Source organism: Podarcis muralis, chromosome 3 (assembly GCF_964188315.1).
Source record: "Podarcis muralis chromosome 3, rPodMur119.hap1.1, whole genome shotgun sequence".
NCBI lineage: Eukaryota > Metazoa > Chordata > Lepidosauria > Squamata > Lacertidae > Podarcis > Podarcis muralis.
In genome coordinates, this window is record NC_135657.1 from 121058383 (window position 1) to 121081798 (window position 23416).

Genomic DNA, 23416 nt, shown 5'->3' on the forward strand with positions numbered 1-23416 from the left:
TACAGATGCAGATTGGGCCAGCTGTGTTATAGAAGGATACTTTGTGTTCTAAGCAGGAATTCTCTGGGTTCCAATAACACTGAAAAATAAAAGGGAAAGTGCTCCATATTTGCCAGAGTAATACCTTTCTTTTTATGTTTTTTAAGACTTAGATTTCTGGACAATTTTAATGACCAACAATCATTTGCAGGTATTACTGATCCATTCAGTTTTTATTGTTATACATTCATCACGCTCAATGGAGACTGCAACATGCTTTGCCCAGCTTAGACAACTGCCACCTTCTTAGCTGAATATTTCTTGTAAATAAGGACATTGAACAAATGTGATGGATGAAGTGAGGGGCCCATCTTCCTGTTTCCACAGTGGCCAACCAGCTACCTATGAGATGCACAGAAGCACAACAGCAGTCTCTCCAGCTGTGACTCCCAGAAACTGGTACAGGCAAGTTGCCATTTACGTGAGTTCAAGGCACACACAACTGCACACACATGCAGAAGTGGGCCTTAAAAGCGGCAAAAGAACACAAAAATTGCAAAAACGGCGCAAAAACAGGCGCCTTTGCACTGACCTTTGAGGCCAAATTCCACAACAATCATGCCCTCCATTCTACCAGGTTTTGATTTTGCCCACTTTATGCTGTCCTCTAAAACCAGTCTCCACACAACTAAATTTTACTCAGAGCAGAAATGAGGGTCTGGTTTGGAACAAATCTCCCTTTGGGATGAAGATAAAATTTAAATGGAGAGGAGTACATCTAGGAATTCTGAGTGTGGGAGCACAGAATAGCAAGGCAGCGAGGCCAATGAAGTGCACAAGTGCCAAAGTCACTGGATATATGTCTTTATTCCCTAACACCTGGAGCCTTCAAATCAAGATGTATGAACTGGAATGCTTGCGTCCCGGCCTTGCAGTCTGAGCGCCACCAGTGCTTGAGACGGAGAAGATGCAAATTCCTTGACTAAGGAAGATGTGGGGGAAATTGCTTTCATGGAAAATGGAATAAAATAAACTGGCATTTTCCCACTAAGCTGATGCTACTGCTTGAACTGGAGAAATACTGTGAAAGACATATTTGCAAGTGTCTGAAGTTATCATAACCAAAGGGACACCTTCCATGGGTTCACTTTTCATGGCAAGCTTACAAAGGAAAGACCTTGCTGTACTTCCCTGAAGCTATTAAGATGTGTGTGGAAGTGACTGAAAAGACTTAAGTACAGCTTACTAAAGAGATTAATGACCCAATTCCATTACTTTCTAGCATAAGCCACAACTTGCTCTGCTGGTAATTGATGAATGCAGAGCTGTAAAAAAAACAAAAAAAACCCTTCCAACTTCCCAGCTGTCACAGCTGCCTAAGAATAACATGTCCAATTTTTTGCTACTGCTTGGGAACTTATATTTTCCCGGGCATCTTGTTCTCCTACGTAGCCGGCTTCCTTTCTCTTCTGATCATTGCACCACTTCCTTTAGAAGGTAGTATGATATTAATTACCTAAAGGGATTCTCCTAGTGTGACATACAAACAGAGTCTCCAAAGGTTTAGGACACAGAATGTACAAAGGAAAGGAACTAAGAGCATAATCTGGCAAAAATGGAGTACACTTAATTCCCACTCATTTTATGGGGAGACTGGAGGACATTCTTAACTCTGCCATTGCTAAGATAAATAAAACTGTGCTGCAAATTTTTAGGGACATAACTATTTTGCCAACACAAACATGCTTTGCCAGCACATGCATCATCACATAAAGAGTTCCACCAATTTTTGCTGGACTTCTATCAACCAAATGGCCAGGATACCCTTCTGCAGGGAAAGCAACAAGGAAAAATGAACAAGAGGTCCAGATACATATTTCAGTTTCTTGTGACCAACCTTCAGGATGGGTTCCAGGTTTCAGGGGGCCTTGACATTATATTTATGGCCAGCACAGAGGAAGGCCTCCCTTCCTCTCCCGAACTACAAGAGACTAGCCTTTTTAGCAGGCTAGTAAAAAGTCTAGTAAAATTGAATGCAGATTTCCAAAAAATAGCAAGGAGATACAAGAAGGCCTTCTTAAATGAGCAATGCAAAGAAATAGAGGAAAACAATAGAATGGGAAAAACCAGAGATCTGTTCAAGAAAATTGGAGATATGAAAGGAACATTTCATACAAAGATTACCATAATAAAAGACAAAAGTGGAAAGGACCTAACAGAAGCAGAAGACATCAAGAAGAGGTGGCAAGAATACACAGAGGAACTATACCAGAATGAAATGGATGTCTCGTACACCCCAGGTAGTGTGGTTGCTGACCTTGAGCCAGACATCCTGGAGAGTGAAGTCAAATGGGCCTTAGAAAGCATTGCTAATAACAAGGCCAGTGGAAGTGATGATATTCCAGCTGAACTATTTAAAATTTTAAAAGATGATGCTGTTAAGGTGCTACACTCAATATGCCAGCAAATTTGGAAGACTCAGCAGTGGCCAGAGGATTTGAGAAGATCAGTCTACATCCCAATCCCAAAGAAGGGCAGTGCCAAAGAATGCTCCAACTACTGCACAATTGCACTCATTTCACACGCTAGCAAGGTTATGCTTAAAATTCTACAAGGCAGGCTTAAGCAGTATGTGGACCGAGAACTCCCAGAAGTGCAAGGTGGATTTCGAAGGGGCAGAGGAACCAGAGACCAAATTGCAAACATGCGCTGGATTATGGAGAAAGCTAGAGAATTCCAGAAAGACATCTACTTCTGCTTCATTGACTATGCAAAAGCATTTGACTGTGTCGACCACAGCAAATTATGGCAAGTTCTTAAAGAAATGGGAGTGCCTGATCACCTCATCTGTCTCCTGACAAATCTCTATGTGGGACAAGAAGCTACAGTTAGAACTGGACATGGAACAACTGATTGGTTCAAAATTGGGAAAGGAGTACGGCAAGCCTGTATAATGTCTCCCTGCTTATTTAACTTATATGCAGAATTCATCATGCAAAAGGCTGGGCTGGATCAATCCCAAGCCGGAATTAAGATCGCCAGAAGAAATATCAACAACCTCAGATATGCAGATGACACAACCTTGATGGCAGAAAGTGAGGATGAATTAAAAAACCTTTTAATGACGGTGAGAGAGGAGAGTGCAAAATATGGTCTGAAACTCAACATCAAAAAAACGAAGATCATGGCCACTGGTCCCATCACTTCCTGGCAAATAGAAGGGGAAGAAATGGAGGCAGTAAGAGATTTCACTTTCTTGGGCTCCATGATCACGGCAGATGGTGACAGCAGTCACGAAATTAAAAGATGCCTGCTTCTTGGGAGAAAGGCGATGGCAAACCTAGACAGCATCTTAAAAAGCAGAGACATCACCTTGCCAACAAAGGTCCGTATAGTTAAAGCCATGGCTTTCCCAGTAGTGATGTATGGAAGTGAAAGCTGGACCATAAAGAAGGCTGATCGCCGAAGAATTGATGCTTTTGAATTATGGTGCTGGAGGAGACTCTTGAGAGTCCCATGGACTGCAAGAAGATCAAACGTATCCATTCTTAAGGAAATCAGCCCTGAGTGCTCACTGGAAGGACAGATCCTGAAGCTGAGGCTCCAATACTTTGGCCACCTCATGAGAAGAGAAGACTCCCTGGAAAAGACCCTGATGTTGGGAAAGATGGAGGGCACAAGGAGAAGGGGGCGACAGAGGACGAGATGATTGGACAGTGTTCTCGAAGCTACCAGCATGAGTTTGACCAAACTGCGGGAGGCAGTGGAAGACAGGAGTGCCTGGCCTGCTCTGGTCCAGGGGGTCACAAAGAGTCGGACACGCCTAAACGACCAAACAGCAACAACAAAAAGTCTTCAGGAGTCGGAGTTTGCTGCTGGTTGGTGGCCCGGTTCCTGTGTACCCCTGTTGGTGGTTTCCACATGTTATATCACATAGAACAGTGGTTTTCAACCCCTGTGCAGTGGCACCCTGGGGTGCCTTGCATGGTGGTTAGGGGTGCCTTGGGCAACACTGCCCTCTGGCCCTCTTTCCTTCCTTCCCTCCCTCCTCTGATGCCCTCTCGCGTCTCTGCCTCCCAAAGGCTTCCACAGCTGCATGTTGCAGCAGCCTTGGCTACAGGCTCCTCTGGGAGGCACCTCAAGAGATTCGGGGCGGCAGCAGTGGCTGCCCAAAAGAATCCCAAGGAGAGGTGAGAGGAGAGGAGGCTGAGGGAACACTCCACAAGGAAGGGTGTTTGAAAAAGAGTGAGGGGCTGCCAGTGCTGCAGGCAAGGGGTGACCTAACTGGGCTCCTGAACCCCACGGGGGTCCCGCAGAAAGAAGGTCGTTGGTCAAGTGAGCCGTGGACTCAAGAAAGTTGAAACCCTCTGACACAGAATGAAAACTTTCAGAAGGGTGGGGCGCAGGGAAACCCCCATAATGCTCTTGACTGGTCGCAGCTTGAACAGGAGCATTCCTGTTGGGGGATTTGTCACACTGCAGCATTTTGTTGCAAGCATCCATAGGGATGCAGCTGGCGCTGTGGGTTAAACCACAGAGCCTAGGACTTGCCAATCAGAAGGTCGGCAGTTCGAATCCCCATGACGGGGTGAGCTCCCGTTGCTCGGTCCCTGCTCCTGCCGACCTAGCAGTTTGAAAGCACAAAGTGCAAGTAGAAAAATAGGTAACACTTAGGCGGGAAGGTAAACGGCATTTCCGTGCGCTGCTCTGGTTCGCCAGAAGCGACTTAGTCATGCTGGCCACATGACCAGAAGCTGTATGCCGGCTCCCTCGGTCAGTAAAGTGAGATGAGTGCCGCAACCCCAGAGTCGTCCACAACTGGACCTAATGGTCAGGGGTCCCTTTACCTTTAATACCAAACTTCGGTGATTGGGAAGCAAAGCAAAGCAAAACCACCCAAAACAAGTCAGTCATTTCTGCATACTTAGGGCCCTTTCCCCCTCCTCCCAGATACACAGAAGCATATTAGTTTGCAAACAAGAACCTGAACAGCCTGACGGTACCAATATTCCAGGACTTATGAAATATTGAGAGTGTCAGTTAAAAAGGGAGGGGAAGAATTAGGGATTATTAGTGTATTTGAACCCCTAACAACTTACAGTATCCTGGCGATGGGGACAAGGGTCTGGGAACACAAAGAGCCACCTAGCCAGCCAGATGCACTCAAGGGGACTGCTTTCCTTTCCTTCAGTTTTATGGCATTCATGCAATAATAGTTTTTAGAAGCCCAATTTATGCAGGAAAAATGTCATGCAAATCTGCTGACTGTACATGTACTGTAAGCAAAACACTAGGAGGCTGTTATGAAACACCGCTGGCTTTCTGCCAAAGAGTCAGTCAGTCCTGTACACACTTGATGTTCCTGGAGAAACTGCAGCGATGGAGAAGGGCGGGCTGTAGCTCAGCAGCAGAGCACCTGCTCGGCATGCAGAAGAAGGTCCCTCTTGGCAGGGCTGGGATTATCCCCTCTGAAACCCCAGAGAGCTGATGCCAGCCCAGTATTGAGAGAGACGAACCAGCAGCCGAGCTCAGCAAAAGGCAGTTTCTCCTGTTCCCATGTACTGCACAGAGCGGTTTTTAAACATGCCACACCAGAGGACTCAAATGAACAGTGTCCAGGATCATAGGCGCCGACTCCATGGGGCTTGAGGGGGCCCGAGCCCCCTCAAAAATTTGTTTGGGGGGGCTCTGCCCCCCCAATAATCTCCGGCGCCCCTCCAGCAGAGCGCCATCGCCGCCCCTCCCCCAGCCCAAAATGCACAGGGAGGGGCAGGCTGCATGCCTCCTGCCCTCCCTCCCGAGCAAAAGCTCCACCCAATTTCCTTTGGAGCTGATTAATAGGCGCAGCACGCTCTCCCCTATTCGCTCACGAGGAGGCGGCGCCACTTTATTTGCATATTCATGAGCTTATTTATTATTCATGAGCTTTCCCGGGCCCCCCCAATATTTTTTATAAGTCCGCGTCCCTGTCCAGGATTTTGCAATGGGACAATGGAATGCAAAATCCAGATCAGACGATGATGACTTCTTATCTGATATCCTACTGGAGCAGGAATGGATACTAACAGAATACTGAACACAACAACCCAGAACTGATTTTCTGTCACCTCCAAGACTGTATGCAAAACTGTTATCAAACTTCTGCACCAAGTAACCAAATTCTGCAACTGGCTTGAACTGGGCAAATCTACACACTTCCTAATTTTACCTCATTTATTCTCTTTCTGGTAGTCATAGGGATGAGCCAAGGAATTAATTACACACAAGGCACTGAAGCCCCACCATCTGCCCCATGGAAACTACAGTGGAACCTCGGGTTACAAACGCTTCAGGTTACAGACTCCGCTAACCCAGAAATACCGTATTTTTCGCTCTATAACACGCACCTGACCATAACACGCACATCATTTTTAGAGGAGGAAAACAAGGGAAAAAACATTCTGAATGAAACAGTGAATGTATCATTTTTGTGCTTCATGCTGTGGCCACAGACATGTGATCTGATGGTGAATTCGGGGTGACCCAATGCAAAAATCCTGAGAATCCCTGTGGATCCATGCTTTGTAACCACGTTTTTGGACCATTGCAGCCCCAGGCAACAGTGGGTACGGGATTTTTGGGGGGCAGGCTGTAGCCATGGACATGCTATGTGATCTGATGGTGAATTTGGGGTAACCCAATGCAAAGATCCTGAGGATCCATGTGGATCCATGCTTTTTAACCACATTTTTGCACCATTGCAGCCCCAGGCAACAGTGGGTGCGTGATTTTTTTGGGGGGGGGCAGGCTGTAGCCATGGACATGCTATGTGCTCTGATGGTGAATTTGGGCCGACCCAATGCAAAGATCCTGAGGATCCATGTGGATCCATGCTTTGTAACCACATTTTGAGTGGGGAGGGAAGGAAAAACACAGAAGGGACAAGGAGCACGAGAGGGGTGTGCAGAGAAGCAGCTGGCTAAGAATGCAGGAGAGGGGTATAACGGGAGGGAGGAAACGAAGGCAAAAGTTTTCCCCCACCCAAGCCAGCCAGTGCGCGCTCTCTCTCTCTCTCTCTCTCTCTCCCTCCTGCATGTTTTCATGGAGAGGAATTAGAATGAAGGACGCTCTGCTTTCCCCTCTGCTTGCCTGGAGGGGAGGGGCTTTCCCTGCTCTTTGTTCCGTTTGAGCAAACACAGCAAGGAAACAGAGGAGGGTGGGCAGTAAGACCCTGAGGCAGAATGCAGGAAAGCAGCCGCTTCCTCTTTTCAGGTTTCCCTTCTCCGAGACGCGCAATTTGATTTTTGCCTGATTTTTTTTGCCTCCACTCGCGCCAGTCGGCTCCAGGGACCACACATTCGCTCAATAACACGCACAGACATTTCCCCATCCTTTTTAGGAGAAAAAATCTGCGTGTTATGGAGGGAAAAATACGGTAGTACCTCGGGTTAAGAACTTTGCTTCAGGATGAGAACAGAAATCATGTGGCGGCAGTGGGAGGCCCCATTAACTAAAGTGGTACCTCAGGTTAAAAACGGTTTTAGGTTGAGAACGGACCTCCGGAACAAATTCAGTTCTTAACCCGAGGTACCACTGTATTCCTTTCACTTTGGAGACTTCATCGGGCATGGGTGAGGCATTGAGCAATAGTCAATGTCAGCCATGTTCACAGTAAGCCCATTGAAATCAATGGACTTAAGTGAATTACTTTAAGTACTCAGACTATGACTTGGCTGGATATCACCCACTGAAAATGTACATTTGCAACCAGAAAAGCCAATGAAAGCCAAGGCCAAGACCACACCTTGTAAGGCTATGTTGCAACCTCTGGCTCCCTTGCAAAGCCCAACAAGCCCTGTGCTTTGAACTGTGAACCATCTGTTTCAAATCCATCTGGTTTTTCTAAGAAGCAGTGGGAATTTGTTGTCTGAATTTACTTGCTTTACACTTCACCCCATTCCTTTGTCATAGAAGGGACATAGTTGGAGGAGACCATGAGGGTCATCTAGTCCAATCCTCTGCAATGCAGGAATCTCAGCCAAAGCACCCCTCCCTCACAGATGGCCAACCAACCTCTGCTTAAACACCTCCAAGGTAGGAGAGCCCAGCACCTCACAAGACAGTCCATTTTCCTTGTGTGTCTAGGTCTTTTCACACTGCTAACCTGAGGGCAGGGACTTTGTTCATCATATTGATATGTAAGCTGTTCTGTGATGCTTTGAATGAATGAAGGAATGAATTCTTAAGATACAAGTTGAAGTCTGCACCCACTACCACATCCTGCAGTTCCTTTGAGTTCCCACAGAAACATAACAGACAAAGAATCATATTCATGACATGATTTTAGGTAGGGTGATGTTGCATTAAGCTTTTAGACACAAATATTTGATGCAAGAACTCATCTAGCACCGAACACAGAGACGACAGCTGTATGTGGCACAGTTAAGAAGAGGTTAGAGAAAAATGCTTAGCTTTCTGCTGCTTAAAATTAGAACAGGAACTGCAGCGCATAACATGGTGAGACAAAGGTATTCATTATTTAAAACAATGAATCAGAAGCCAGGCTTGGTGCACAGATGACTCTGCTCAGGTTACAGCTGAGAATCCTGCACCCACAAGAACGAAGCCTAGGAGAGCAAATTTCAGATAACACAAAACAGACTTGAGGAGGAGTCACTCATGCAGCACCCTGTTCATTAAAAAAACTGCCCCACTGAAAGTAACACAGTAACACACACAAAACTTTTTGATACACCATGATCTATTGCAAAGTATATTTACTAGGGAAAACAGGAACAAGAACAAAAGCTCAATGTTGTCAGAAAAGCCTCTGGCTTTGGACCAAGAACCCACATAATTGCGTTAGTCAGGTCTTTCTTCAGAGAGAAGATTTCCAGCAAAAAGGAAACATGAATGCCCATAAGTAATAATAATAAAAATAATGATAAATAATATATTATTTATACCCCGCCCATCAGTTGGGCGGCTCCCAACTGAATGTTAAAAACACAATACAGCATTAAACATTAAAAACTTCCCTAAACAGGGCAGCCTTCAGATGTCTTTTAAAAGTAAGACAGTTGCTTATTTCCTTGACATCTGATGGGAGGGCATTTCACAGGGCGGGAGCCACCACTGAGAAGGCCCTTGGAGCTGGACCTCAGTCTCTGGGCTGAACAAGGAGGGTGGAGATGCTCCTTCAGGTATACAGGACCCAGGCCACTTAGGGCTTTAAAGGTCAGCACCAACACTCAGAAACGTGCTCAGAAACGTGCTTGGAAAAGTATAATACAGTTTAAAAATAAAAGGCAGAGGCAAACCTGATTTAAACAAATGTGTAGAAAATCACCTGCTGCTGACTTGGCATTATGAAATGGTACACTCTCTGTGGTACAATCAGGATCTCCGTAATACTGAGAGATTGCTGGAAGATGGTGGTAAAGTCCCACTTTGCTGCTTAACTATAGGATTGACACTGGCCAATTGTTTCAGAAAGCAACTTTAAACTACATTATGCACTGCTTAATTGGTAGGTACTAGTGTCATTTCAGGGCTTCCAACTGCTTACAGAAGCATGGAGTGAAACAAGGAACAAGGAAACAAGGGGAAAGGGGAATTCTTCTGCTAGCTCCCTGTATTTTGCTGTACAATTCCTGCTTGACACCTGTAACCAATACCAGGATGCCTGAAGGAGGCGAAGGTCTGGTCCAAGGGTTCCGTTATTATCTATCGGCACAGCCACCTCTCAAAACGGGAAGTATGATCTCCTCCAGGTTCCATGAATTCACAGTACACAAAAAATTAAGTGGAGCTCCATCAGATCGTTGAGGAAAATCTTTCAGGCCTTAAGAAACTGGCAACATTTTGCCAGGAATGTAAAGATATGAGTTAAGATTCCTTCCAGTTCTACAAGTCTATGGTGCTATGAAGGTAGTTAAACCCTACAAAGGGCTATCCTGTTTGCAGGCCTCAAAATCAGCAGCAGGGACCGAGCCTTAATTCACTAATGCTGCAGCTCTAATTCCACTTACCTGAAAGTAAGTCCCATTGAATCCAATAGGTGTTACCTCTGAGCAGACATGGTCAGGATTGTGCTGGGCGTGAGCTAACAGAGTCAAGCATTACATGTGTATCTTACCTGTGTCGTGTCTTCCATTAAGCCCCTGATCTTCTCCACCACATCCGTGCGCCGGTGCTGACGGAGAGCACTGATCAGCTGGGCAAGGCTGGCTTCAGAGCCCCTGATGGTCCAGTGCTGTAAAGCTGCATAGGCCCTCTCGTGGTCTGCAGAATAGCTGCTGGTGAAAGCAGCCACCTCCCGCTCGCTTGCATTGCACAGGAACTGGTAGATCTCCTTCCACTGGCTCCCAACTTGGGCTGCCACCAGCTTCAGAATGTCAATGCCTGTTTGACGGGTGATAAACCAAAAGAAAATTGAATTTCGCTTAGTATTCCCAGGGGTCATCGTTGCATATTCGGACCAAGCAACAAGGTCCCTCACAGCGGTATTTCAAAAGCTATTCTGTAGTCTACTGGTTAATATTTTTTCTGAACCAGAAGGTTCACTGAGAGGCAAACACCAATGCTCTAGCTTTCTTAACAGTTGAGGGTGCCACCTTATGTCCTCCAAAATTGTGCCAAGCTGGGGATCCTATGAGTAGCCCTGATCATTGCCTCATGCAGTTATGGCGATGCGACTTTGGTTCACCTAAATTTGGAGGGTTTTAAAAAAATGGGTATTATTGCTTGTGCTTCTGCAATTCCCATACTGCAAAGATGGGCAAACTTTGGACTTTCAGGATCTACTTTGTTTTTTACTAGAACCCCAAGTTCTATCCACTGGAGTCTGGCAGTGGTGAGTTGGGCCCATGGGGAGCAACATTCCCCCATGACTGAAAGGATAATAATAGGAAGAGTTTTGGGATTTGAAAAGGATGGATGACCTGGGCCACCTCTGGAGAAAGCTTAGTAGAAACTGTCTCACTTATCTATCCATACAGAACCTCAGGGCTCAGAAGGCACCTTTCCCCATTTCCCTCTATGTGAAGTTCCAGAGAACACGAGAAAAATACCTCTTGCAACCTGTGGATCCAGCTTACTTTGGGCCTCAACATCCCTTTCCCATATGCCATAGGTGGTGGGAGGGCTCCTTTAATTTGTCTTCATTGCCAAAGGCTGCCAGCCAATTGTCTTCTGCTTCCCGTTGGCAATGGAGCAAAGGAGAAGGAGACTTGTTTGTTGCCACCAGGAGCATGGAAGCCATGCACTACATAGAAGAATTTGAAGCTGAAAGACCAAGATATATATTAAATTCAGGAGGATTGAAGATGATAGCCATGATTTCCTTTCCACCTTCAGCACTTGGTTACAACTCAAATCTATTTCAGAATTATTCTGGCATTTATGCTGATGCCAGATTCAGAGAGACTGCACAGCCAACTCACTAGTATAAGGAAATAAAACTTTCCTTTTATTGCAAGCAGTGACCTTTCTATTCAAAGAGCAGCTTTAAAACAAAACTCAGGGACCAGGGACCTTGTTTAGTACTGATGGAGAGTTGAAAAATACAAACGCAACATATGAGCTGAAGTCCCAGCATGATAAGGCATTTTGGCTGCAAGTCTCTCAGAACACAGCTGTGAAAACTGCCCCCATTGCAAACTGGCTGCACAGAAAGCACCTCTGCAGTTTCAGAATGGAGTTCTTGATCAAGCAAGGCATCAGGCCATTAGAGCCTCTTCTGGCTCATCAGTCTTCCCTTCCTCAGGCAGACAGCCTTGTCCATGTCCCAGGGGGCTGCCCTCCCACTGCCCCTGTAGGACATTGCAGCGGTCCTTCGGAAGAATATAGGCAAGCCAGGGGTCTCTCTTTGGATCTGAGGAATGCTGTGTTTGTCAGTGCCTCTATCAAGTGGGGGTGATGCACCTCCATTCGCCCTGCCAATCTGCTACCATCAGTGGAATTCAGCGGGTTCGAGGAGAGTTCCCTTAACAGTAGTGAAAGAATCTCTGAAGGGAACTCTTGCCAAACTCACTCCACCGACTGCAAGAATCTTCTGACATTGGAAAACAAACAGCTTTATTGCAGCATGACATTTTGTAGTACAGAGTACTCACAGATGCATGCAGTCCATAAACTTATGCCACAATAAATCTACTACTCCTTAAAATGATTGTTTTCTCCGCAGTCTAACAACTCCCTGGAATATATATCACAGCAATCTTTACAATACTTTGGTAAGTTAGGCAGACTCTCACATCAAGGGGGTGTAAGATTGTGGCTTGCCTCAAGTCACCTTGCGAGTTTATGATAGTGCTGAGACTTGAAGCAGGGGGAATGCCAGCTGATAAATAATTGCTCTTATTCACTATATTAGGCTTTCAACAAGCTTGAGACTTCCTCACTACAGAGTCTAACACCAGCCCAACTCAAGCCAGTACCTCTGAACACGCGTAGAGTGCCTTTCTCTAACAAAAAGCTAACTGAGCTCAGCACACAATAACCCAAACATGGACAGAAAACAACACCACATCATAAACACAAATCACCTGGAAGAGCTTGTGAGGAGGACTGAGAGGGGGCAATTTAAAGCTGCAAACTAGTTTTGAGTATTTGCAGACTGCCTTTCTCATTGAACAGATATTGCAGATCGGCTTTCCCCTTATCCCCAAATCGCAGCTGTTGGCAAAGTCACAAATCCCGAGCTTTCATTTTTACGTACGTGAACTAAGTTTCATTAGACCGGGTGGTATTTACTTGGGAAAAAATATTAAAATGATCATTTTGTAGGATATAAACATTTTCTATGCTACTACTTTCCATGAGATTATAGGCTTATGGATCAACTAAACCAAGGTTATGGATCTTAAAAAATAATAATAATCACATATGCTCCAATTAATTTCCTCCTTTATCTAAACCCTCCCTGTTTTCTTTTCCAGTTAATTTCCATGATTCCATCCTCCTTTCCTGTGCTGGCTTCAGTTTCCCCCCTCTTTTTTTTGGGGGGGGTGCTTGGGAAAGATGCCCTCTGTCCCCCTGCTCATGAACACCCTACCTCATTGCCCCCTGTCAGCCCTGCCCAGTACAGCTTTCTCCTTCAGAGCTCAACTTGCATAGCTGCCTAGAAGGGGCAAATTAATTACTAAAAGAAAGAGATAACAAATTGAAACTGAAAAAATATGAGGAAGTAAAACATCACCAAACAGGGTGGATTCAGTACCAGCAATTGAACGAAGTGAAATTCGAATATAGGACAAAGAATTGTTACAAAATAGGACAAAGGTAATCTCAAAAATGTATGAAACATTACTAGAGTGGGAGGTGAAGGATGAACAAGTAAAAGAGGTAATGATTAAATGGGCAATGGACATAGGCAAACCTATTCAATTATCATCATGGGGGAAATTATGGAAAGAGAATTGGAGATTTACAGCTTGTGAGACGATAAAGGAAAATTTGTTAAAGATGTTTTATAGATGGTATTTAACACCACGCAAAATATTTAAAATGTATAAAACAAAGGGACTTGCCAATCAGAAGGTCGGCGGTTCGAATCCCCGTGATGGGGAGAGCTCCCGTTGCTCGGTCCCTGCTCCTGCCCACCTAGCAGTTTGAAAGCACATCAAAGTGCAAGTAAATAAATGGGTACTGTCGGGAAGGTAAACTGCATTTCCGTGTGCTGCTCTGGTTTGCCAGAAGCGGCTTAGTCCTGCTGGCCACATGACCTGGAAGCTGTACGCTGGCTCCCTCGGCCAATAAAGCGAGATGAACAACGCAACCCCAGAGTCGGTCATGACTGGACCTAATGGTCAGGGGTCCCTTTACCTTTTTAAACCTGCACTGAGGACGAAGGAAGTCAATTAGAAGAAAGGAAGAAGTGAAATATGGTGATATGTTTATTATTTGTTTAGTATTTGTGTCTATATTCGTACTTGTATTTGTACAGTATTTTCTTTTTAAGTTTATTCTTTTAGTGTCATGTGTGTTTGTGTTGCAACCATAACATTTATTTCAAAAAAAGAAGGAGGGGCAAATTAAGGGCAAAGGGATCAATTAAGAGCAACAGACTGAAACAACTAGGGAAGGGAGCCCTTTCTGGCAGCATGCGCCACAGCAGTGACCTGTTTTGCTAAGAGTGGCTTCGGTTTGGTTCCCTGCCTCCTGGGGAGGAGTAAGGCACCAAGCAAGCAAAGGCTAACAGGTAGGCTCCCGCCCTAGGATACTTGCATATCGCCATTAAGCATTAGCCAGCTTGGAGGCAGCTATCGGCAAATTCCAGAGAAAGAATGCACTGGCAGGGTGACTCAGGTGAAGACCCTGTAAGTTGCTTGAAAATCTATATTCCAGGAACTAGGCAGTTCATGTTAAAGAAGGAGCCTCCCCTAGAGTGAAGTGAAGGCAGCGTCTATGTTTGTTTAAAAAGAAAAAGAAAAGAGTACAGCCTCTAGAGAAGCATTTGAAGTTGAGGAAGATGCAGTCAGCAGCCCACTTTCACGTAATCACTTGGAAGAGCTGTGTGTTCCCATTTGCCAAAAGTAACCGGAGGCAGAGAGAAGAGCCTTGGCTTTATGAATGAACGCAGGATTCCCTATTCAGGTTTAATGCCAGAGGTGGGGGCGAAGCTGCAAGTGGGCCTGCCAAAAGGGGCACAAAAGTGTGCTAGAGGTAGAATTTTCTTATTGTAAATTTTAGATAGATTTCCACCCCCGTTTTTGTCAAATGGCACATCCTCTTAGGGTTTTTGGGTGGGTCACATGCCAACTGTGGGCAAGACTAAAACTAATGGCAATGGTGGGGTATCACGGGGGGGGGGGGAGGCCAGAAGCATAGCTTCTCTCTCTCTCTGGAGCTCCTGCTGCAAATATATAAAAGCAGTGGAAGTCTTAAAGCCATCTGTGATGTATAACCACTGATTCTGTATTTAAGTTTTGTAGCATAATATATTTTTGGGGAAGATTAAACCTGCTGAGGGGTCCATAAAATTGTGGCTAGTTTAATGGAGGGCTGGCTAACCTTTCATGACCCAAGAGCTAAATTTTACCTTTGCCAGCATTGCAGGGACAGTATACCAGCACCCTCCACAAGCCAAATAAGCCCTCTCTCTTCAGCTGATCTCCACCCAACTGTGCGAGTCCCAGTTGCGCAGCAGGCACTGGGCTCTGCTCACCCCAGCACAGCCTACTTTATTTCTTTTTCCTGGGAAGGGGGCAGATTGGGTCCCCGAACTGGGGCTTAGCCATCTCTGAAGACAGTAATTCAAAGTAGTCCTGGGGACTCTCCACAACCTTGAGCATATTTCTATTCTGCTGAATAAGAAAACTAGCTTGGAAGCCTGCATACATTTTTCAGCTGACTGATCTATCAACAGTCTTATGATAGCCATTCTGGGCTTTCTTGCTTTATTCTCTGCTGAAGACAATGGAAATGTTATGCATTTATACTAGTATCCTTATAGGAACTATTTGAAGAACCGTGCCTTAAGTAATGCAAGAATACAGCTGGCACAGACACAGGCAGATAAGCCAGCAAATACGCAAGAGCAATGGACCACATCAGCATTTGCTTTAACCTGCTGAGCCATTTTGAGATAACTACCACATCACAGAGGCTCAGGAGTTAATAGCAAACAGCTTTTACGAATACAAAGTTCGTCAAGGCACGCCACTCCACTTCCATAGTGCTTTAAGTTTAGGATCAAACCAGAGGCAACTTTTAAGCTGCTGTTTCGGAATGGCCGTGCTTCTTTCCAAAAAGTAGCCATGGGAGATTCCAATCTCTAGTTCTGGGGCAGGTGGAGCTGGGAAAGATCTTATCCCCATCGCTTGTTTTCCTGCCATCCCATCTTGTCACAAAGCTGTTTTTCCCCAACTGAAAAATGCCAGCTTCAATAGCATGGCCTTTAATGTGCTGCAAAACTCTTGTTTTAAGTTAAACAGGATGAACAATTTCAGTTATGAACAGAATTCTCTAGGTTTCATTTGTGGAATTTGCTCGACATCACTCACCATGGCCATTGCAGTAGTAGATCCATTTCTCCCTGTTCTGAGACAGAGTGGAAGATTTTCTCAAAACGGACTTTTCGACAATGGCACTGGGATCCTGCCTTGGTCCTTTCTTTAGCGTTCGAGAACTTTTACGGACACTGCACACAACAATCACCACCAGCACAAGCAGCAGCAGCAGCACAATCATCCAGGGCAGGTGCTCGTTGATATCGAAATGCCTGTGGGCAGCCTGCCTTGGAGAGCCTCTCTTGGGGGGGTTGTAGGGAATGCTGGATCTCACACTGCCACTCATTTCCAGCGCTGGCTGTACTTTCAGGATGGGAGGGGCGTGCTTATGGTAATAGGTTTGCTGGTGATTCAAAGGCGTAACATATCCCATATCAGTCACGTTGACAACTACAGTCTCATTCTTTGAAGTCCCATTGTAGCTGTTGGTTGGCTCCACCATGTCAACGGACACATTTGGGGTAGGGGTGGCAGAAAAATTGGACACCGAAGCGTTCACACCTGGAAAACAAATGCAATGTTAGAGCAGCAGGTATAGAACCTACCCACTCTTACTGTAGCTCTGGCCCAAATGCCCTTTAAGTACAATTGATTCCTAGAGGACGTACAAAGGGGGTTCTCATTTATGTTATGTGAGTGCAAACAAATATACATATAACAGCATCCACAGGAAGAACTGGGTGGAAGGCGCAAGTTGAACTCATGACCCATACACTGGTATCAACAACAGCCCCAAATTTTGTTTAAAAGGGAATGCGCTTCTGGGAAAGGGGCGCTCTGTTGCTCGACTGCTGGAGGCCAAGACAGCCAGACTGAAGAGGTTGCGAATAATTGCCAAGGGCAAGGGAGATAGTTCTAGGATAGAAGGTCTGTATGTGGAAGCCTGTCCCTGATGAGATTCTGAACAATTTTTTCCAAACAAGTTTGCAAGCTGCTTTGATGATCTAAATGTGGGGGGAAGGCTATAAATAAAGCCCCAAATGACACAGGCACAATTAAGCTTTCAGTTAAGTTTTGCAATATTCAAAAATGTTTACAACACCAAAGCTAAACAGCAAAAGTCAAACCAACACCTTGCTCATCGTTCTGACAAAGTGCAGCCATTGTTTTGCAGGGATCCCCAACTTGCAAAAATAATCAAACATGCACATGACATTAAGCATGCTTTTTCTCCTTGTTCTAGATTAGGCATGACCAGATTTTATGGTGAAAGCCATTGATAGTTCATTACAAAGAAAAAGTGTCAGAAATGAATTAGGTTTTCTAAACATGCTGTGCTGAGACCAAGAGAATATCTTGGCTCAAGTCCGCCCACGTCTATTGCTTCGCCTCTTTCAGTTTGGCAGCCATGCTTTGTCATAATGTATCGCACAGCAATGAACCAGGATCTTACTTTAACAACCTTGATTCAGTCCCTCATATTTTTGATACAATACCTTGTTACCACAATCAGATCCTACTTCAATAGCTACATCTCGGTAATACGATGGATCCACTGAAGCCATTTTAAAGTCCCTGACTTAATTCCTCCTCTTTCTGCGGTTCCTTAAATTTATTTTTTACATTTCCTGCATATTCTAAATTAACTTAAGTTATTCATGTATTTTAAATATATACTCTTATAAAACTACAGGTTATTACAATAATCCTGCCAATGTTCTTATCTGTTTACAGTTTGTAGATATTCAATAAACCATTTCTATTCTTTTATTAAAAGTTTGTTATCTTGATTTATTATTTTTCTGGTAAGTTTCAGCAAAACTGATCAGTAGCTTATTAATACAGTATTACCTCGGGTTAAGTACTTAATTCGTTCCGGAGATCCGTTCTTAACCTGAAACTTAACCTGAAGCACCACTTTAGCTAATGGGGCCTCCTGCTGCTGCCACGCTGCCGCTGCATGATTTCTGTTCTCATCCTGAAGCAAAGTTCTTAACCCAAGGTACTATTTCTGGGTTAGCGGAGTCTGTAACCTGAAGCGTATGTAACCTGAAGCGTATGTAACCCGAGGTACCACTGTACTAAGATTAGCTGTTGCTACATTATGTCAGCTAGAAAGTTAACAAAAATACATTTTATCCCCCCAATACAACAGTTTATGTATTGAAAAGGACTGGAGGTATCTGATAACCACTGGGAATATTCCAACTGCATTTCAACCCAGTTTTTAGTTCATTCCAAAGAAATAGCATATATAGACTTAGATAATAAAATTATTCCAATTATGATTTTTATGCTATGGCAAACATTTGGAATAATGGTGTTTTGATCCATAACAGTGAATGGACATTGAGTACAAACTGATTCCACAACCCTTGCTATGCAAGAGCTACGAAGGTTGCAGTTTGGATTGTATCCAAAGGAGGGATGCCCACCTGTGTGTCCATGGAGGTGTCTACATAACAATATATAAATTCCAAAACAAAATGGAACAAGCCACCATTCAAAGATTCCACCTAAACATTAGGAAGAACTTCCTGACAGTAAGAGCTGTTCGACAGTGGAATTTGCTGCCAAGGAGTGTGGTGGAGTCTCCGTCTTTGGAGGTCTTTAAGCAGAGGCTTGACAACCATATGTCAGGAGTGCTCTGATGGTGTTTCCTGCTTGGCAGGGGATTGGACTCGATGGCCCTTGTGGTCTATTCCAACTCTATGATTCTATGATTCTAAATCAATCAGCACCTACTCTCCTGACTGATGCAAAGCAACAGAATCATGAACAGGATGGCGCTAGTCTGAAGTGTTTGGGATAAAAGAAGATCTTATTTGATATAATCCTAGGCATATCTACCCAGAAGTCCCACAAAGTTCCATGAGAGTCCCTGTGAGGGATGCAAGCATAGGAGGATTACAAGATAAAAGCCTCTCCCATCTCCATGGCTTCAGACTGCTCAGAAAAGTTATGGCATGGTATGCTAAACACAGAACCCCCACCAGGGCAGAAGCAGACCCTGACCAGTGTGGAGCTGACCCAAGAGATAATTGCACCGCTTGGGAGCTGGGTAAAGGGTCTCTAATACCATGTAATGCACCAGCTGGAAGTGCCTCTGTACAGAAGGCATTCCAAAACACAGCTAACGCCTTACCAGCTCCTTTCTCAGAAAAACACACTTAATTTTTTAAAAATTAATATTAATATTTTATTGAAAGAATTTCAATTCTAAAGAAAAAGTGATACAGAGAAAAAAGGGGGGAAGTGAGGGGATGGGGGACGACAACAAAGATGTGTATAATAAAAAAGATATACATATATACAAAAATGCGACATACCATACTTCTTGCCCAATCTTGCATGCCCTAGCTACAGACGTTTGACAATGCTGTTCACTTACCTTTGGAAAGAAAAGTAGAAGGAACTTTGTAATGTTCTCCACCCTCTTCCGGTCGTGACAAAAGCCCAGCTCCAGTCAGAAAAGCTGGTGAAAGTCCACAAGTGTTGTCTCTCTCTTTTGTCCCTGGTTTGATCACAACCATGTTTGCTCGTGAGCAGTCAGTGAATGTTTTGCATCTCAGCATGCTGGAAGGCACATCAGAGAAGCTGCCACGAGGGCAAGGTTTACACTTGACATCTTCTGTTTCAGTTCCTTTCTTTTTTAGGCCCCACCCAACGCGGCACACGGAGTAAGATTTGCAAGCATCACCGTCTCGAAATTTACCAGGTGGACAGATGCACTCACGGTCCGTCAAAGCAGTGCAAGGGGTTTTCTCAACCATTGGTGGCTCACACAGCTTTCTACATGGATGGCATCTCTCTATCCCATTTTCATGCTTTGTGAATGTTCCACTGGCGCATGGGCTGCACTGTCTTAAGCTGGTGGTTGTGCAGTGCTTAGACACATAGGTTCCTGCGGGACATTTGTCACAAGTCAGCTTTGTGTTAGTGGCACGATCCAAGTGGCTGTATGTGCCAGAAGAGAGGCTTATGGCATTCTGTTCAGATGTCAGCTTTGACTGAGCATCAGTGGTACCAAGGAACATAAATCCCTGAAACACAGAGATAAATGTAAGTTAGCTACAGGTCATAAGGCAGGTCACAGCAAGCCGTATCAGCTTTACTCTATTTAGGTAACTGCATTTGAAAGACATGCTCGGCTCGTGGCCTGGAAGAGTTTTTGCCCATCTACCAATCCATGAGCTGAAGTTTACTGCCCTGATCGCTAGGCAGGTCATCAGCTTCTGAAGGGAGAAATACGCAAGCTGCTAAAAAGCTGCCAACAAAATGTCTACTAATGGCACTTTAAAGATTTTCCATAGCATCCTGACAGACAAGTATAGACCCTGTGGGGTTCTTTCTTACAGGCAGGTGTAACCCATTCCCTCTGAATTGCCTTTTGGAAAGCCTCTGGCAGAGGACTGGCAGAAGACCGAGGAGAAGCTGCCTTTGATCCTTTGAGCTGCCCCCATCCCGGAACTGTTGTCCTCCTCCTGTAGCCCTAAAACAGCCCCTCCAAGTGCCCTCATCTGCCAGAGAACATTAAGCAGCCAATGGAAAAAGGATCCAGGAAGTTAAAGGCCTGTTAGCGTAACTTCTGGGTAAACTGGTGAAAGAATCATTCAGTTCTGTGACAGGGTCAATAAACACATGGAAAGGAATGATCCAAGAGAGCGGAAAGACACAGTATACTTGGACTTTCAAAAAGTGTTAGATAAAGTTTCTCAGCAAAGACACATGGGGTAAGAGAGGAAGTCCTCTTATAGACTGGAAACGGGCTAAAACAGAGGAAGCAAAGACTGGGAATTAATTGACAACTTTCCTAATAGAGGGATGTAATCAGTGGGGGGGGGGGGTTTATATTGGCGCCAGTGCTTTTTAGCTTGTTTATAAATTATCTGGCATTAAGGGGGTGAACAGCAGGGTGGTCAAGCTTGCTGGTGACATAAAATAACTCGGGGGAGGGGACACACACACACACGACTAAATGAGGTAGGAAAGAGCTCTAAACCCATCTCTCCCAACTAGAAGGAAGGGCATTAAAATGGCTATGCAGGCCATAGTAAGCAGCGGACTCCCTTGGAAGGTAGTGGACTCTCCTTCCTTGGAGGTTTTTAAGCCGAGAGTGGATGGCCATCTACCAGGGATTCAGCAGCTGTGATTCCTGCATTGCAGGGGGTTGGACTAGATGGCCCTTAGGGATCCCTTCCAACTCTATAGTTCTATTATTCTATTATCTCCATGCATTAGTCACTAATGACTGTTGATTCAAATATCCATTTTATTGTGCACTGGATTCAACCAATGAGTCCTGTTTGCAGAAGCCTGCAGAAAGACTTCTGCTAGTACGATGGGGCCTTCCCCCCTTTTCCTTCCCCATGCCCCCCCCCATATGAGCATCAGCTAGGGGTGGGGGTCAGGAGAAGCCCCAATGCCAGCGCATCAGATTTAATGCTGGCATAATAAAATAGATATCTGAAGTGGTGTCAATTTAAAAAATTCAAATCTATTTTGAAATCATACTTTGAAACGTAAGATTTTCACCAGTAGATAACAAAACAGAGTTGCTAAATTAAACTGGCTCAGTTTTCAGGGCTGCAAAGTTTAAGTCCACTCCACATGGTTATAGCAACTGGAATTAAGTGCCCTTCAAGACTATTATCCTGCATTCTTGCTCTTGTTGGGATCAGCTGCAGTTAGCCAGCACATGCAAGTGGTTAACACTTTTGTTGAACTCTTAGCAGTCAACCAAGTGACTGTAATTTTTGGGTGTGCAGCATTTTGAGCATGATGGTCACTGGAAGAGCAAAGAATTGTTTCCATTATATCTTCCCAAATAAGATTCGGCCCCAAATACTAAACTACCACAACTGCCTGTGAAATTTAAAACCTACAAGTTTATCAAATAAATGGCCACAGGGCTGTTCACATCCTAGCAGCTACGCAACTGCACTGAAGATTTCTAGAGATTTAAGAGTAGAATTTCGGTACCAACAATGGAAGGTCATTTTGTTGCTTTTGTCGTCAAGGCCCAATAAAGATGTGATGTACTTATAGCTGAGAAAAGGGGAGTGGCCCAGGGTTAATATTCTGTCAGGGTTAATATTCTGATTAATGGTTGCCCAGACATGGCTTCTCAGGCAGGGCAGGAAAGAGTGTGGAAACCCACTGAGACGGAAATTTAATAGGGAGCCCTTGATGAAGCAGTTACAAAAGCCTTTCGGCTGCAGAAAGGAACATAGGAAGCGGCCTTATAACATTTCCTCTTCTCCAATCTCTCCCCAGTACAAAATGCTTCCACCCCAGATATTCACTTCATCCTGCCCCACAGATGGCCTGTCTTCTTCACCTTGTTCTCCAGTAACAACCACAACCCCTTAAGAATGTTTTCTGCAGCCACTCCATCTCCCAGGGGCCTGAGCTGAGTGGGCTTGCTCACAGCAGCAAGGATATCTTTTAGGCAAATGGTCCTGGGATCTACCACTGGATCCCAGGAGATGTTCTGCCCCCCCCCCCTTGAGGTCTACCGCTGGAGAAGCCCATGGCATGGCAGACAGGCCAGCACAATGGCTGGCCCTGCAAACCGCCAGGCACACTCCTTTATACCAGCTCCAAAGTGGCAGGGGAAGCTCCTCCCCACTAGCTTAATGGAAAGGGAAATTTACTCAAAGCTGGCCACCCCTGCATCAGCTACAATCTCACTCTGACAGAAAACGTAGATAAGCACAATCACAACCACGGCTGGATTGGCGGACTCCTGGGGGTGGGTGCAGTGGGAGTGCTTGCCATTTCCCCATCATTTTTTGCTTTTCAGCTTGGGTGTCTCCCCCCCCCCCCCTTCCCAGAACGAGCACACAATGGATGCAGTTCCACCAGGGCACTCATCCTCCACTTCTGCAAAACCATTGATTTGTTGTTGTTGTTTCCTTTTAAGACTCATGCTGGAGATTTTGGTAACCAGACTGTTTTCAAAGAATGGGAGAAAACGTAACAAATCTATGCCCCAGCATCTATCACAATAGTCATTTTTCTATGCACGCAAGATTAAAATGAATGATAGCATGGTGGCAAGAACCATGCAAAGGATAAATTGGACTTCAGAAAGGCTCTGCATGTTGGTCACGAAAACCCCAAGAAGATTGTTTGCTATTTTTAAAAAAGCTTTTGTACAAACGGTGTATCCTGATGGCAGTTTCAATTCTTCTTGCTGGACTTTCAGGATTACTATTTGCATACAATCAAAATTTGCACAAGAGGGATTCAGTTGCAAAGATACACATGTGGAACCCCAAACACTTATGCTTTCAATATACCCAGAAAAAACACCATTCCAAGTTGTGTGGTGGCTAGGGGCACCCCATTAAGAATGGAGAGCCCTGGCTTCAACTCCCCGCTCTGCCAAGATACAGTCTATGTGACAGTGCCACTCCGTCAGCCCCGCCTGCTTCACAAGGGTTGGGGGGCAGAGATAATGGGGGGGGGGACCCTGAATGCTGCTGCCTTGAGTTCCTTGA

The 23416-nt window shown here is 45.0% G+C and overlaps 1 protein-coding gene across 1 annotated transcript in view; it reads right to left on the reverse strand.

Annotated features, from left to right (window-relative positions):
* TNFRSF21 (TNF receptor superfamily member 21) overlaps nt 1-23416 on the reverse strand; it is a 35435-nt gene that overhangs the window by 11477 nt on the left and 542 nt on the right. The window contains exons 2-4 of the mRNA XM_077926626.1: nt 19303-19954; nt 15966-16472; nt 10097-10362 (exon numbers count right to left, since the gene is read on the reverse strand). Coding sequence (XP_077782752.1) covers nt 10097-10362; nt 15966-16472; nt 19303-19954 — 1425 coding nt within the window. The remainder of the gene's footprint in view (nt 1-10096; nt 10363-15965; nt 16473-19302; nt 19955-23416) is intronic.